The sequence below is a fragment of the Dermacentor andersoni genome, chromosome 2 (assembly GCF_023375885.2).
Source record: "Dermacentor andersoni chromosome 2, qqDerAnde1_hic_scaffold, whole genome shotgun sequence".
NCBI lineage: Eukaryota > Metazoa > Arthropoda > Arachnida > Ixodida > Ixodidae > Dermacentor > Dermacentor andersoni.
Genome location: NC_092815.1, coordinates 145,417,317 through 145,431,961, shown reverse-complemented (window position 1 = coordinate 145,431,961; position 14,645 = coordinate 145,417,317). Strand labels below are relative to the sequence as shown.

At 46.5% G+C, this 14,645-nt stretch overlaps 2 protein-coding genes across 17 annotated transcripts in view; both read left to right on the top strand.

Annotated features, from left to right (window-relative positions):
- The window catches only part of LOC126540634 (coiled-coil domain-containing protein AGAP005037-like), a 592,903-nt gene that overhangs the window by 109,309 nt on the left and 468,949 nt on the right, over nt 1–14,645 (top strand). The gene's annotated exons all lie outside the window — the stretch shown is intronic.
- Nucleotides 1–14,645, top strand: part of LOC126540632 (uncharacterized) — a 35,522-nt gene that overhangs the window by 2,000 nt on the left and 18,877 nt on the right. For 2 of the 3 annotated variants that reach the window (XM_050187474.2, XM_055076179.2), the window contains exons 2-3: nt 10,652–10,836; nt 12,241–12,293. In XM_050187474.2, coding sequence (XP_050043431.1) covers nt 10,728–10,836; nt 12,241–12,293 — 162 coding nt within the window. In that variant the 5' untranslated portion in view covers nt 10,652–10,727. Of the gene's footprint in view, nt 1–10,333; nt 10,837–12,240; nt 12,294–14,645 lie in introns of those variants that run through there. The other variant, XM_050187475.3, reaches the window with a different exon arrangement.

The following is a 14,645-nucleotide window of genomic DNA, read 5'->3' as shown; positions in this document are numbered from 1 at the left end:
AATCGACTAATTAAAAATTCGCGAATTATGTTTATCGCTAATTAGCTTATGGCACATAAAGCATGTTACAAATTCTAGTCGGGGAGTTCGCAAGGCGATCCTACTTGGAACGTATTCTCAGCATGACACCAATTTCGAGGTATTAATTCCCCAACTCTGTGAAGAAGTGCATTGGAGTTCCAGTTACTTTTGTTCTTCAATGCGTAAAACGACGTCTTGTTAAGAAAGTAAGTGAAATGACAGCGCAGTTTTACTGCAAGTTTTATAGCGCATATATCGTAAATGGAATCATCCACGCAATTATCTTCCACTTGATGTGCCTTGCAGCCTCAGCCGTTAGAATTTGTAAATTGCAATGTGTGCTATACGGTAATTACTTAAAAACTTGATTTGTAATTTTTTGTTCAATACTCAATTATGCATTTAAATTTTCTTGTGCAAGTAATGACCGCCTCTTCGAGTATACCGACTCGTAGAGTAGAATTGTGCTATCTGTCACAGGCGACTTTCTAAAAAATTTGAAAGTGTTCGCGAAGCACACCGCACATGCAGACGTACACACACACAAAAAAAACTCAGAACCAGACGCAGACACCTTTGCATGAAAACATTATATGTAATACACATGAGCATCGCAGGTAACTTCAAGTGTCTAGAGTGGTGTCAGCCCACCATCAACGAGCCTAGCTACATACAGTGATATTATCCATATAATGCTGAGTACAGCATAATTACGTTATTAGCTTCTGTTTGAGAAGAGCAAACTCAGGCTGTTATTTTAGCTTGCACTGCAAACCTTTTTTTTTTTTTCATTGCTGGATTCCGGCACGAAAGCATGACAGTATCAGGGCAGATCTCACGCATGCTGCTTTGATAACAGACCCCGAGGATCGTTACCTGAGGCTGAGCTCACTGCAGTTCCTCGAATCAATTATACTCCCTGCCATTCTGATCGCTCTTTTGTGAGCAGTTTTGAGAACTCGCCCGCTCGCCTTCGTGCATAGCGTTCGCCGCCAGCGTTTCGCGGTAAACATTACGGTTACATAAGCTGCAGTCGCCGCGAAGCGTGAGAAGACGTCAGGGATGTTTGAATGTTATCGCGTTCCACTAGTAAAGCCGAAGCGTAAGCGTCCTCCAAGTATTTTTTTTTCTTCTATATCTGATACGATATCGAATGCGATGCTTCGCTGCTGAGTTCGAAATCGCTAGTTCGATGCTCATCAGGAGCGGCCGCACTTGGATGGCGGCAATGTGCAAAAAAAAGTTTGTGGGCTTAGATTTGCAATGATGCACGTTAAATAACACCAGACAGACAAACTTCGCCTGGAGCCCTCCGCTACGGAATCCCTCGTACAGCGTTGCTACGACGCATTAAGCCCAGTGAATCAATCAATTCTGTGTTTTCTTGGCTAAGGTATATGAATAGCCGCGCCTCTCAGGGTCCAAAGATCCCATCGTTGACAGCTAATAATGAAGAAAGTCGTATGTGAGTATCGGAACCATAAGGAAGTGGCAAGTCATTCATGCTCGACACTGGAACACGAAGCATTTTCTGTCCATGTATTGACGCATTTATGTTCTGGCGAATTGTTCAACAAATAGTCATGTTTCAGGTTGGTCAGCCCGTGAGCACCGCTTATATACTTAAGAACATACACGATGGCATTCTCCTCATTTACACAGAAGCATAGAAGCGTGTTTCTTTTCTTCATTGGCGCTGCCTGCCCTGTACTGTGGACTATTTATTTATTTATTTATTTATTTATTTATTTATTTATTTATTTATTTATTCATTTATACAAGTAATTCGTCCCTACAGGGCATTAATGTAGGAGGGGGTGCAGTAAATACACAAGCTATACAAGGCACATTTCCACAAAAATCAGACGGAAGGAGACAAAGGCATCATACTTAACATAACTACAACCACTGTCGTATAGACCAGCATAAACATCACCCGTACAGGGCATAATTCATGAAAGCAAAGAGGGTGAGCGGTCACAGTCACGCGTGGCACACGCAGCACAGTCACAGCGTCAGCTGGTGGAGAGGCTCCATAGGAGCTACATTTTTGGCAGCGCGCTCTTGAGCGTCTTCGCGGCGAACTCTCCTTGCGGCGATTTCACGAGAACGAACTGAACTGCGCGTCAGCCGTCGACGGCGAGGTGCGGCGCTTCTCCTACTCTCTGTGCGGCGGTCTGCTGAGCTCGATGTCGCCTGGTTACAGCCATGCACGTAGCTCTACGATTCACGTCTTCAGCGGCGGGCTCGTACTATGCGAGGAGCCGCCATGACGTGCACCGAAGAGTAAACAAACACAAGTGTCCAGACTGCGCGGCGCACATGTCACATCTCTGGACACGTGGCACGATACGATGCAAGTGCTAGATGTCGTGACACTTGGTGGAACACAGCGCAACCGCAATGCAAAGTTCGCACGTACCGATGCTACGTGGTGAAGCATCTCACGCTGCGTGACGAGTGACACGATACGATGCTGCTGCTGATGATGATAATGAGTATGATGATGATGACGGCGATGATGATGCCTTATTGACATCTCTTTTGAAACGGGGTGGCGACAAATAGTCACCCAGCCTGCTTGATTTATTCAGATCTGCGAGATATGTTTTTCATCCTAGCATTTTTGCATACGTCTCCTTATTCTCCTTTTTCTTCCTCAAAACTTGTTTAACTACGTTGTACCGCTAGCTGTGCAGCTGCTACACGTATGGCGTGCCGTCTGGTACGATAATATGCAAACGGAATGCAAGTTGCGCATGTACCGCCGATACGCGGTGCGCATCTTACATCGCGCGACTCCTCACGAACTAGGACCCCCCGTATATGGCATGTTGCCGCAGCAACTGGCAAGCGCAGGCGCGGCGCCGTATTGAAGTAGCTGACTCCCGCGCATAGGGTCCAGGTTCGATCCCGGCGGGAACTGTCTTTTTCTTCTTGTTTCTGCTGGTAGCTGCGACGGACACAGGCGACCACGGCAGTGAGCAAGACATCGCCAACCGAAGCGGTCACTGGAATGCACCCATAACACCTTACACTGTAAAACAGCACAAAAGCAAGAAGTACACAGATTAGAGCAGGAATATATGCAGGTGACGAGAACAATTTCACTAGCGCTAGGATTAAAAACTGCTGGAGAAGACAAAAGAACAACGGGTGTTTTGTGGTAGCAATATCCTAGAGTGAGCAGTTCCACTCGTGTATTCTTTTTCGACAAAAAAAAAAAAAAGAAATGCATCTAAGAGCATTGGTACGGCCGTTACTCCCTTTAACTTTTAAATTGTGGTCAGCACGGGGAGAAATATGCTGCTTAGTTTTCTTACGTACACGATTTATTTTCACAACGAGTATAAAGAGCGGTAAAAGAAAAAAAAACAGACAAGGGCAAGATGGAAGTCCTGTCGTCAATCATGTCCGCACCTCTTCTTTTTCTTCTTGCACTGTATATATTGTGAATGGAAATCAACTGGCTGTATCATTGCAACTAGTCATGCACATTCATTTATTTTATTCTAGGCACTCGCCAAAGGGATGTCGTTCTTTCCTACACATAAAGTGAGCGTGCCCAGACAGGAAAGCGAAATATAAAACACACCAGGGAGCAGCTCATATTTTGCGTATATACAGACAAGAACTTCAGCAGCGTGGCCTTTCTTTGTCATACATTTATTTTCTTTCAATGGCGAAAAGTATTTGATCCTCGGAAGTCCAGTTAGGAGGCGTACTTATGCAGATGAGAAAGGAATCGGCTTATGCACGCAACGTTGAACATTGCTGGCGGCCCGCTTTGTAGTTTGTTTGCCAGGACTGCAGTGGCGCGTAAAACAGATTCGTTGCTCAGCTTTAGTTCTTTCTTTCTTTGTGTGTGTGTGTGTTTGTCTTGTTTTGTTTTGCAAAGCTAACTTAGCACCGCCTTTGATCTTGCGACTTAGCCCGTATAAACAGCCCTGCTGCGCAGTTACGGGAGCCATCAGCGTAAAGTGGACTCTGGGCGCACATTCTGTGAAAGTGCCTGAAGACGAACATCTATGTCGGTTCGTTCAGCGTTGTCTGCAGAACTTACAGTAACTTTCACCGAATGTGCTTTCTTTTTTTCCTTTTCCTTGCCTTTCTTCTTTAGCATGGCAAAACAGAAAGGTGGACTTCTTTAGGGCCAGCTAAACCGAAATTTCATATACAATACTGAGGCATATGAATTACTGCAAGGAAGAAAACAGAAAGACACCGTTATTTTCTTCTCCTTTTCCGGAAACAACGGCTCGCGGCGTGACTCTTTAGAGTCTTCCTCGGGCCTCTTCGACACACGGCTTCTCTTTGATGACTCGGCTCGACTAGCTCAGTCGTCGGGCCTTTACAAAGGAAATTTATGCCTATTTCCTCCTCACATTTTCAGGGAAGACATGTCGTTGCAATAAAATGTGCTTAGGTAACGCGTCGCAGCGAAGCTAGTACTCCCACTATATGTGTGGCGAGGTTTATGTGGCCGCTACGAGAACAAAAATAGTCTATATTTTTTACAGCTGAACGTCATGTCGCCCATTGTAGATTGTAATTTATGGCGATGTACGAAGGCGCTTAAAAAATTTCTCGGCAAGCGAAACAAATAACGTACGCGTTAATGAACACGCATAGAAGTAGTGGCCTTTGGCAGTATGTACAAAAAAGCTATTGGAGATATGATAAATCTTTTAGCAATGGCCATGTATGCGTGCTAGCCCGTAGCAACACGGCACAGACAGCTTTTGGTGAACGCCACGGTAATGATACAACCGACAGAAGCAACAGGTTCAGAAAAGAAAAGTACAAGTAGTCAAGCGACAGGCGAAGTATTATTTTGCTTAGTGCTTTGAAAGACAGAAAAAAACTTTTACATGGTTTAGAGGCACTTAGATATAACTAAAGGCTCTTCCTTTCGACTTCCCTGGTTGAAACTGCGAGAGGCAATAAATTATGCAGCAGGAGACAATCACAAGGGTGATGGAAGTAGAGACTATTATTAGGCGACAGTACCCTTTGTATTTCTGAGACTTCCTTCTACAGAACTGCGGTGTCATCTAACTTGCATATTTTGCGTACCATCTATTTCTTACGTCATAGTGGTAATATGAAAACGTTGCTTGACAAGTTTTGGTGCTTGCATGAAAAGGTTACTTGATATGTAATCTTGAACCCTGTACGTTGTAGCTACACCCATTCAACAGCTAAGGAGTAGCCGACGCCTTAAAATTGTTCGTCAACGTCTCCTTATATCACATCAATTATTAAAAATTTCGGCGCGCGACACAACTCTACCGAATCGCAGCGGCCTATCATACACAGGAAAGCAACGGTTGGCGTGGTTTAATATTAGAGCAATACAACACCGAGTAAGATCAATGGCACTCAAGTATGGATAGCGCGTCTCCCTTCTGTTAGACATTCTACTTTCTTTTCAGCACGGTTTCGCTGCAGTTCAGACCGGTCAGCAGTTGATCGACGATCAAGATGCACAGCTTCCACCACTCGATAAGTCATAAGTGAATCGATCGTCATCAAACGAGCTCGTTGCTTCACGTATAGCAGTGTACTTTCTTTCAAAAAAAAGACGAATGGCGCACTTCGGGGCATGACGCTCCCGAAGCTCTGTCTGCGTTGCCAGCGAGCACCTGCGGAGTGTTACAACCGCTACCGAGGAAATTCATAATTAAACCGAACAACACCCGCGCTCGCTCGCTGTGTCAGTGTGTCCCGATCGATTTTGCTCCACGACGCCCCGTTAGCGCAGATGCCGTCGGGGGCGCCAGGCGGCGGCGATGTGGGCTCATGAATAAAGGAACGATCAACGGCCTCTGCGAGTGTCACCGCGTCGCCGCCGCCGCCGCCACGTGCAACAGGCGAGGGCCCGGTTGTCTTGCGCATTCGAGCGACCGTGGTTTGCGAGGGCTCTTGAATGCGGCTGGGATAAAGTAGGCGCTCCGATAGCATGAGTGCTTTAAGGATCATCATCGTTTCGTTACGCCGACATCTCATTACACCGACGACAATAGCGCTTTCCTTTCCTGGCACCTGTTCGGTAACTTTAGCAGGCAAGCAGTTATATGTCCTGCGCATTAAATGACCGGCTCAACTCCGATGGAAAACTGGCAGAAATGAGGAACCTTCACGGTGGTATGGCGGCGCGACAGACGTACACGCAACGCCTGATGGCGAACTCTCCCGCCTCCTTTGTGTCGTAACCTCACTTCTTTCCTTCCACCAGTGCAGCGCATCAAGCGTGTTATTGTCATCTGGATCACCACCCTGCCTCTCCCTTTATTCATCTCTCTCTCTCTCTCTCTCTCTCTCTCTCGCCATATATATATGGAAGGCAAAAGGAAACAGGACGTGTACTTACGCTAATCTGTTTATTGAAAAGAGTGGAATTATTTGTTCAAAACCAAAAGGAATGAAATGTAACTGTGTGTCACTATGGTTACTGCACGTCGCAAACCTTAGACTCGTAGACATCTGCAGCTGCTGGCAAAGTAATCAAACTCTTTGTCTGCAACGTGTAAATTACCGAGATTATATATAAGCTTTGTCACGGGCCATGGCGATCCCGATGCAGTCTCACCTTTGCTTCCTTTCATATTTTTTTTTCAGTAGAAGGATTAATTTAACGTCTGCGCGCGTACAGTCGCCCTACATATACGTCTGTGTAATTCTGTCACCCCACCACGTTGCAGGGATCTCTCTCTCTCTCTCTGTGCGTGTGTGCGTGCGTGCGTGTGCGCGTGCGTGCGTGTGTAAACCTTTAAAGGGGGACTATAGTTGCAACATAGTGGTTATGCTCGTTTATTCTCCCGTTTAACGTTTCCTAGTACTGAAGTGTTGCATCTTAGCTTCAATGGTACATCAATATGTGGGTGTACGGACATTTCAAAGGCGTTACAGCTATAAAAAAATGTAGTTCGAGACCAAAATGGGAAAGAGCGGCATGCGGCTGCAAGGAGAACAGAGAAAGCCTATAGATGTTTCCTCCGCACATAAACGCGTTCGTAAACGAAAACCTTCTATATGTTCATCGTCGTTTAAAGGCAAAGAAGAAAAAAAACTCAAGTAGGTAATAGAATCGCCCTGGGAACATTTCAGTTTAGCCAAAATTATTCCTCTGAATGCTAACGTCAGAAAACATCCTGTAGAAGTGAGGGGAGGAAAGAAACACAATGCAAGAACGGCGCTGCGTGGAAGTCTGGTCCTTCCTGTCATAGTATCCTGTTCTCTCTCGATTTCGGCGTGGTCTGTCTCTGCGTGCCCTCCGCGCTTGCCTGGTTTCGCGCGGGCTCACTCTTCTTCCACTACCTCGTCTACCGTCAGCGGGTTACTCGGGACCGGAGCAGCACGCAGCTTCTGAGAAACGCCACGCAATGCCTTCCGCCTCTGCCCTCGGGTCCTGCAAATGCCGCGCGGAATCAACTGCCTCTACGCCCGCGAAGCTGCAGCTCCTATCGCGAATCACGCTACGTTCCGTGAATCCCGGGCATAAAAAAAGCTTCCGCGCTCCTCTCTTGCCGCGCCGCGGCCTCCTTGCTTTATTCCCGCGAGCTGGAAGACTGCTGCGCTTTACTCCTGTCTCTCGGCTTCAAGAAGTGCGCCGTTCGGGCCGCGTCGTCTGTTATAAAGCGAAAGGCAAAAAAAAAAAAGAGAGAGCCTTGCTTTTCTGCAAGCATAAAACAACGTGGATATAAAGCAGCGCAGATAATGCTTACTTTTCTGGACAGTCGTATGTTATTTCTCATTCCGGGTATTTTTTTTCTTTGTTTTTTTTAAGGGTAAGCGGCGGCACATATATGCTCCCGCGGCGGCTTGAAGCACATGATGATAAAAAGAAATTCCAGAGAGCCTGCAACTGTGCCAAATTACGTCGTAAAAGCAGCACGTGCTAGGATGCTCAAGCCTAACACGCCGCCTTCATCTCCTATCTGAATCCAGTTCTTCCTCTATCTCTCGCTCTCTCTCTTCGAGAAAGTTACATGCATCACGCTAGGAACATCCGGCTCAGACGAAACGGAGAGGGCGACACACGTTGAAAGGGAAGGGAATGATTAATGGGGCACAGAAATTGCGCATTCACGGCGTTCCTGTTCACAGTGGACTTGCCTGTTCACGACAAAGGTTGCGAGTGACGTTCTTGCTTGAGCAGACAGAAAGTAAATGAAAGTGGCATTAGGCTCCGCTGCTATGACAGACAGAACAGAAAAGGTTTCTTTGCCTCTTGAGCTTTGTTTCTTAATTTTATGCCCGGGCCTCTTGCTTCTCTCGCCTCGAACAGTCTGGCACATGCACTGGGTGGCATCGCCAAAACGTTTCTGCTGGATACAGCGTAGTCATACTTCCAAGCTTGGGAGTGGGATAGTTTTCGAAACCGCCCACTTGAATTTCGAAAGATCGAAACGATATCACATTGAGGGAATGAATTTATTAAGCGACATTGAAGAGAATTTCGCTTTATCTACTTATTTCTGTGCCTGCGTGTGTGTGCGTGTTACCGTGCACAGAACGTATGCATTTCCGGTGATGCTGACAGAACGACTGCGCGGAAGCACAAGGCAAAAGGAAAGATGATAATAAAACCCTCACACATGCAGTCATATAAACATTATCACTATACATGACACCTCATTACCATTGATTCTGCGAACTGAACAAAACTACAAGTAATGCAGTGGACGAAACGTACTTGTAGAATTGTTGCAAATCTAATGCGACATGCGCGACTGTGACCGCGTCGCCACTTTGCTGTTCAGGACAGCGCCTGTGAGAATTGTTGACGGATGGAGCTTAAAAAGGTTTCTGCGAGTTAAACACCTTGAGCCATATCTTTCGCAGGAAAGGCTGAGGTGGCGGCCTGCACTCGAAAAAATGATCAAATGCAAGGATGACTTTTGATGTTGAGAGTCCGGGAGTCGTGCATTATACAGTGTAATGTTATAAGTTGCGACAGGGCCTTATCTGGGCCGTGGTAAAATTGACGTTGCGTTAATTTGGAGATGTAGAAGCTTGACGAGACACTTTTGCTCTTCTTTGCTGCGCTGTCACGCGTGTATCAGATGCCTTCGCTCACGAGGAATGAAGGCCGGCATTTGTCTTCGTGTTCGTTATTGTCACGCTCTTGTTTTTCAAGTGCATTGCGACGCACACAGCGTACGCATCCATCTCATCGTTCTTATGCAGTGACGAATGTTTGGAATATTCAGAATCCGAACCCAAGCACCAGGTTCCGGCGTGCTTTGCTAACCTTCTATCACAGCGGGCCGAAATGTATATCTTAAAAGCATTTGTCTCACTGGTATCCATTCGCAATTTGCGGAATCCGTTTCGAGAGATTCGATGCTTCACGACGAGGAGAACCGGAATACACTCGACTCCTTGCTTCAAACGGCACGCGCGAATAAAAATGCAAAAAAAAAACAACGAAACAACCGGTCGTTTTCTCTGTGCGCGAAAGAGCGTGTTTGATCTTTTTTCGCTTTGCTCGACGCATTCTGTGCGTCGCCGCACAAAGACAGATTAAACCCGACGAGTTGGCAGGCGAAGCAAACGTCGGGCCAGCGCGCGCATAAAAGCCTCCCGCTCGGCCCCTATGCCGTCTCGAGCCCCGCGCTGATTGTGAAAGCTACGTGCGTGCGTGTGCTCGCCTGCGAGCTCTGCGCGATGAGATCGCACCTGACGTCCGTAAATTCCCCGCGATTCGACGTAAGGATCACTCTGACAGACGCGTCCCAAAGAGGCACTTTTGAAACGTCGCATGCGATGGAGAAATGATTCAATAGGATGACGAGGCAGCGATTCTTCGAAGGGTCTGAAGCTCTTCTTTTCTCTCGCTCTCTCTCTTTATCACCTCTTACAGCGGTCTCTCTACCTTTCTTTCTCTCCCTCTCTCTCTCTCTCTCTGACAACGAGCAGAGCACCAACTTGATAAGGAGCGCGTGCATTGAGCTGTAAGGGCTGAGGAGAGAGGCACAAATGCTAGCGACGGGCCAAGTAAGAAGCAACACAACGGGTGGAAGCGAAAAGACGAACGGTGAGACGGTAAATCAAGGCAGCTCCACAGACAAGAGAGCAGAAATGCATCGGGCATTCACGCCGAACGACACCGTAACGGCGCCGAGAATGGACACGGGAAAAGTAGCAAATTGAAATTCCGGGAAATAAACCAGGAGGAGGAAGGAGTGCGTGAGAGTATAAAGAGGGAATTCGTTGCAGGCGAGAGAGGCTGGAAGGGGCCAGAAATTCTAGGAGAGCAGGCGAGAGAGGGAAATCGGGGAAAGAAGGAAACGCAGAGGGGAGCTACGCGCTGACGAAAGACGAACACAATCGCGAATTTACGCGGCGTTTGCGACATATAACACGCACAAGGGCGCGCCACAAAACAACCGGCGACGGTGTCTAACAAGTGTGTTCGGCATGTGTACGATTTGGGAGGGAGCAAACGAAAAAAGATGTGTGCATAAGAGAGGACGCGTGGCCCTTTTTGCAAACTTCACAAAGCACGCGGTGGGAGCAAGACGACGCGCAGGAACCAAACCGCCTCCAAAACAGCCCTGCGCGCGCACGCGCGCGAACCCCCGCCCGCGCGTCGCGTCGGCGCTCTCTCTGTTTCCCTTTCAAGAACGCAGTCCGAGCAGGGAAGCCCGGTGCGGCGCCGATAGGCCGGCGACGAGGACGACGCTTCTCACCGCGGCACGATGTGGCGGCACGGCGGGACGACCCGCTTCTGGATTTGCTCGGTTGTCGCCGCAGTCGCCACGCTCTTCGCTAGCGGACAGAAGCCCATACCGCACGGATGCGACCTGGGTGCGTATGCGCGCGCGACAAACGGGGTCCAGCAGCGTCGGCCTTCTCCGAAGTCGCCTCCGGAGTATCGTGCTGAGAATGTTATTGGGAGGGGGGGGGGGGGGGGGGGGGGGGGATTTGGCGCACCAATCATTGGGTCATCACGGGAATAGCGGATAGAATTATACGTTTTTCTTTTTTCTGCGATCGTGGCTTGACATTTTATTGACAGTGCTCATTCAGACTCCCTTATATAATTGTACTTTGTGGTTCGATTGCGTGGAGTCCAAGCATCACGACGTTTTGTTAGAGCCGATAAGTGTTTCACGTTAATCATTTGTGCAGAGTAATAAAGTCACGGCCGTTTAGCGAGCTCTTGTCAAAGGTTTCGTAATACTGACCATGCGTTAGAGTATTGTTTTGTATTATGAAGAATTATTTTCTTTTGTAATGTTCCGAAAGCTATCGAGCGGTAGGTATAAGAGGATAAGTGAGACTGATAGATGGCTTACCAGAACGTTTCCGTCAAGAATGGTATTTAAGCGGGTCAATTACCAATCGAAAAGTTCACCCGAAGCGACACTGGTGGCGTAACCCGACGGTAGCGACAGATTTTTTAAACAATATTATTAGTAAGACACATTATGATTCCCTCATCGTATATTTCGGGAGGCATGCACTGAATTTAACACCCGTATGTTAAATACTTGCCCAAACCAGCAAACGTTGCTAGCAGTAACCGATTACAAACTTCTTGTCTCGCAAGCGGATGAGATTTGCAATGTTGATTTCTTTTATTAGAGTGAGTTTAAGAGACAAAGAGGTATAAGCCAGCACCCGGTCCTATTCGGGTGAAATAAGCATATCCGCTCAACATCTTCGTTTTCGACTAAAGTTTTGAGCTCTACCTAGTAATACGATACAGAGCTTAGTTTTGGACAGGCAGTAAGGCTCACTTAAAGAAAACAAAACTGCGATGAGGGACTGAAATTTTTGTTATGTGACTTGCGCGTAAAGTATACTGTCGAAAAACCCGCCAGTGTAACTGGAATATCTCACCCATCTATATACATTGTCTTATTTATTTATTTATTTATTTATTTATTTATTTATTTATTTATTTATTTATCTTCTTGTTAGACTAGGATAGACCGATTTAGCGCTTGTCTTCGCAATGCTTGGAAATATTAAACACAATGGCATAGCCATAGCGTAGAAAGGAATACCCGTGGGCGAGCCCTGCACTAACACTCCATACTAGTACGGCAGCCAAAAGGAAATGTTATCTGCTGTGATTAAATCTTTTCAAAATTTCCTACTTCAACGTACTTTTGCTTGTTCTTTAGTACATGGTCGATTGTAAAAGCTGTCAAAACGATAAAGCCACTTCCTGCATTTGACGTACTTCTTTTCATTTTGCCGCAGAAAACGAATCTAAGGGAGCTTCAAAGTGCGCTCAGGAGAACTTCGAAGGAAAGGTAGAATTTCATCGCTATAATTCTTTTGATTTTCTTTTATTCCTTTTGGGTTTTAAAACTTTCAAAGAAGAACTCTGAGAATCTTTAGACATCAACTGCTGCCGGAAGCTGAACATGGCTTCGCAGTATAAAGGGGTACGAGAGAGCGATGACGGCAGCGCTGTCACCGCTTCATGGTATTGACGTGTTGGTTCGCAACGCTCGTGTAATCGTCCCTTCTTTCTTTCTTTCTTCTTTTTTTTTGGTTACGCGTTCCCATGCTATTGGCAAACCGTTGCCAGCGGCTGATTCCTTGGAGGGTAAAGCGTCAGAATGAAGACCCAAGAGCTGGCAGTCAACGAATCCCAGTAATTGCGCGGTTCACTGTCAGCTCTTGTGTAGATTCGTGATTCGCGGTGGTCCGCCGCTCACCGTTGGTATTTGTCCAATATGGCCAATAGCAAAGCAGGCCGAGCGACCGCTGAGCGACAGCCGGCAGAACTCTTCTTGTCAACGTTGTCGGCGCGAAAAAAAAAGAAAGAAAAAAGCCCACCAGACTGTGCCGACTCGCTGTCGACCGTCGCGTCGGCATTGTTGTGGGCCTCGCACGACAAACTGTCCCTCAGTGGCATATTCTGCCCACTGGTCGGACGACCGTCGGCGTCTTGTCGGCAACGGAGTTCTGTCGGGCCAGCGTAACATCCGGCGTAGGCAAGCGCGACGGATGTTACTATCAATGCTATCAACGCGTGATAGTCGTCACTTTGTCAGATTTATCAATGCCTACAGCGAGGTACAGTGGTGTGCTTAAAGGCCTAAGAAACGTCTGACCGTGCGTAACAATAGCCATAGAGGCGCGATAATTGTCGCCAATTTTCTCAATACCGTTGTTATCTCCACGTTAATGCCACTACTTCTAAAAATGAGCGTTTGCTATTCCCATTTCCTTGTTTACATATCTGTTGGTGCACACCGCACGTTGCCTTCTGCACATATCGCTCCAACCTCATACAAAGATTTCTATTGCAGCGACAACCGTTTTTCTATTTATTACTCCCCATTTAGGCTGTGATATTTTCAATTGAAATAGGCTTGTTTGTTGGAATGCAATGTCGTGTCGATGCTGTCAGTATTTACTTTGCTAGATCATATGACTTTTGCTACGTTTTCTTTGCAATGTCTCTCCCATTACAAAATTTGGAAGAATTTACAATATATAGGTAATTTTGTGTAGAGATTGCAAAACGGTAAGTTCACGCGAACTAAAGAATTCGATTATTCTAATATAAGCTTTATTTACAACAAAATGATGCTTGGGCGCGCAGCCAAAAGACCGTAATGAATTTTTTTACCATATTGACCTATGCTCCAAGGAGGCTTCTTGAGTTTATCGTCAATGTTACTTATGCGTTACTGACGCTAAGTTAATAAGACATTGTGCCTTATGGAGTAAAATTCCAACATTATTTTTTATATTTTTGTTATGCCGTGTTCATTTTGACAATGTACTGAGGACACTTTTTGTGGGTCCTGTAGTATTCGTCTTTTCCATGTACATTTGTCTAATTTATTCGCGCTTCATTTTCCATTCAGCATGTCGCACCAACCAGCCTAACATGTAGTCCTTCTCCTGTAGCGCTAGTAGCGATCTCCATAAAATCAAGTAGCTACAGGCACTTACCACTAGAAAAGTACCAAAAGTTATGCAGTTACTGTTGCCGCCTGTGTGTCGATCTCGGTGTTCGGACGCGTGAATTTTATGTTTCACGCACTTTCTTGTTACCTTCTGGCGCCTTCTTTTCCGACTTTCGTTCCTTCAGTTTCTCGCATACGATACTCGAACAGCCGGCCATTTAGTAGTCAGGCTTTTTACTCCGCGATCAGGTCAAAATGAGCGGCAAAAAAAAGAAAAATTTTTTGTTGCTGTTGCCTAAGTATGTACGAAAAGGCAACGCATAACACTCTAGTGAATTACACCTATGCCGAAAATACACATTGACGAAAAGGAGGCGCCAGCAAAAGCGCGTTGTTGTTGGCCACTAATTTATACCGCATAACAATCGAATTTTTACACCACGTCGAAGCTGCCTCCGCGGCAAACGGCACAAATCCTGTCGAGTTTTTTGTTCACATAGGATTAATTAAGTTGACGATTAGCGGTGTTAGTTTGGCCAGATTAGTAATTAACAGTTCTTCAATGAAAAAACGCCATCTTTACGGCGGCAGACGAGGACCTGGAAAGCCGGAACAGACGCAGAGACAAGTGGCGGCCTCACATAGAAGTAAGTCCGCCAGGCCAGTTACCTATGACGTCACGAGGTCTCACAGTGTCTCCTCGGCACTAGTTAACCAATTATCAATTAAGAAGCATTG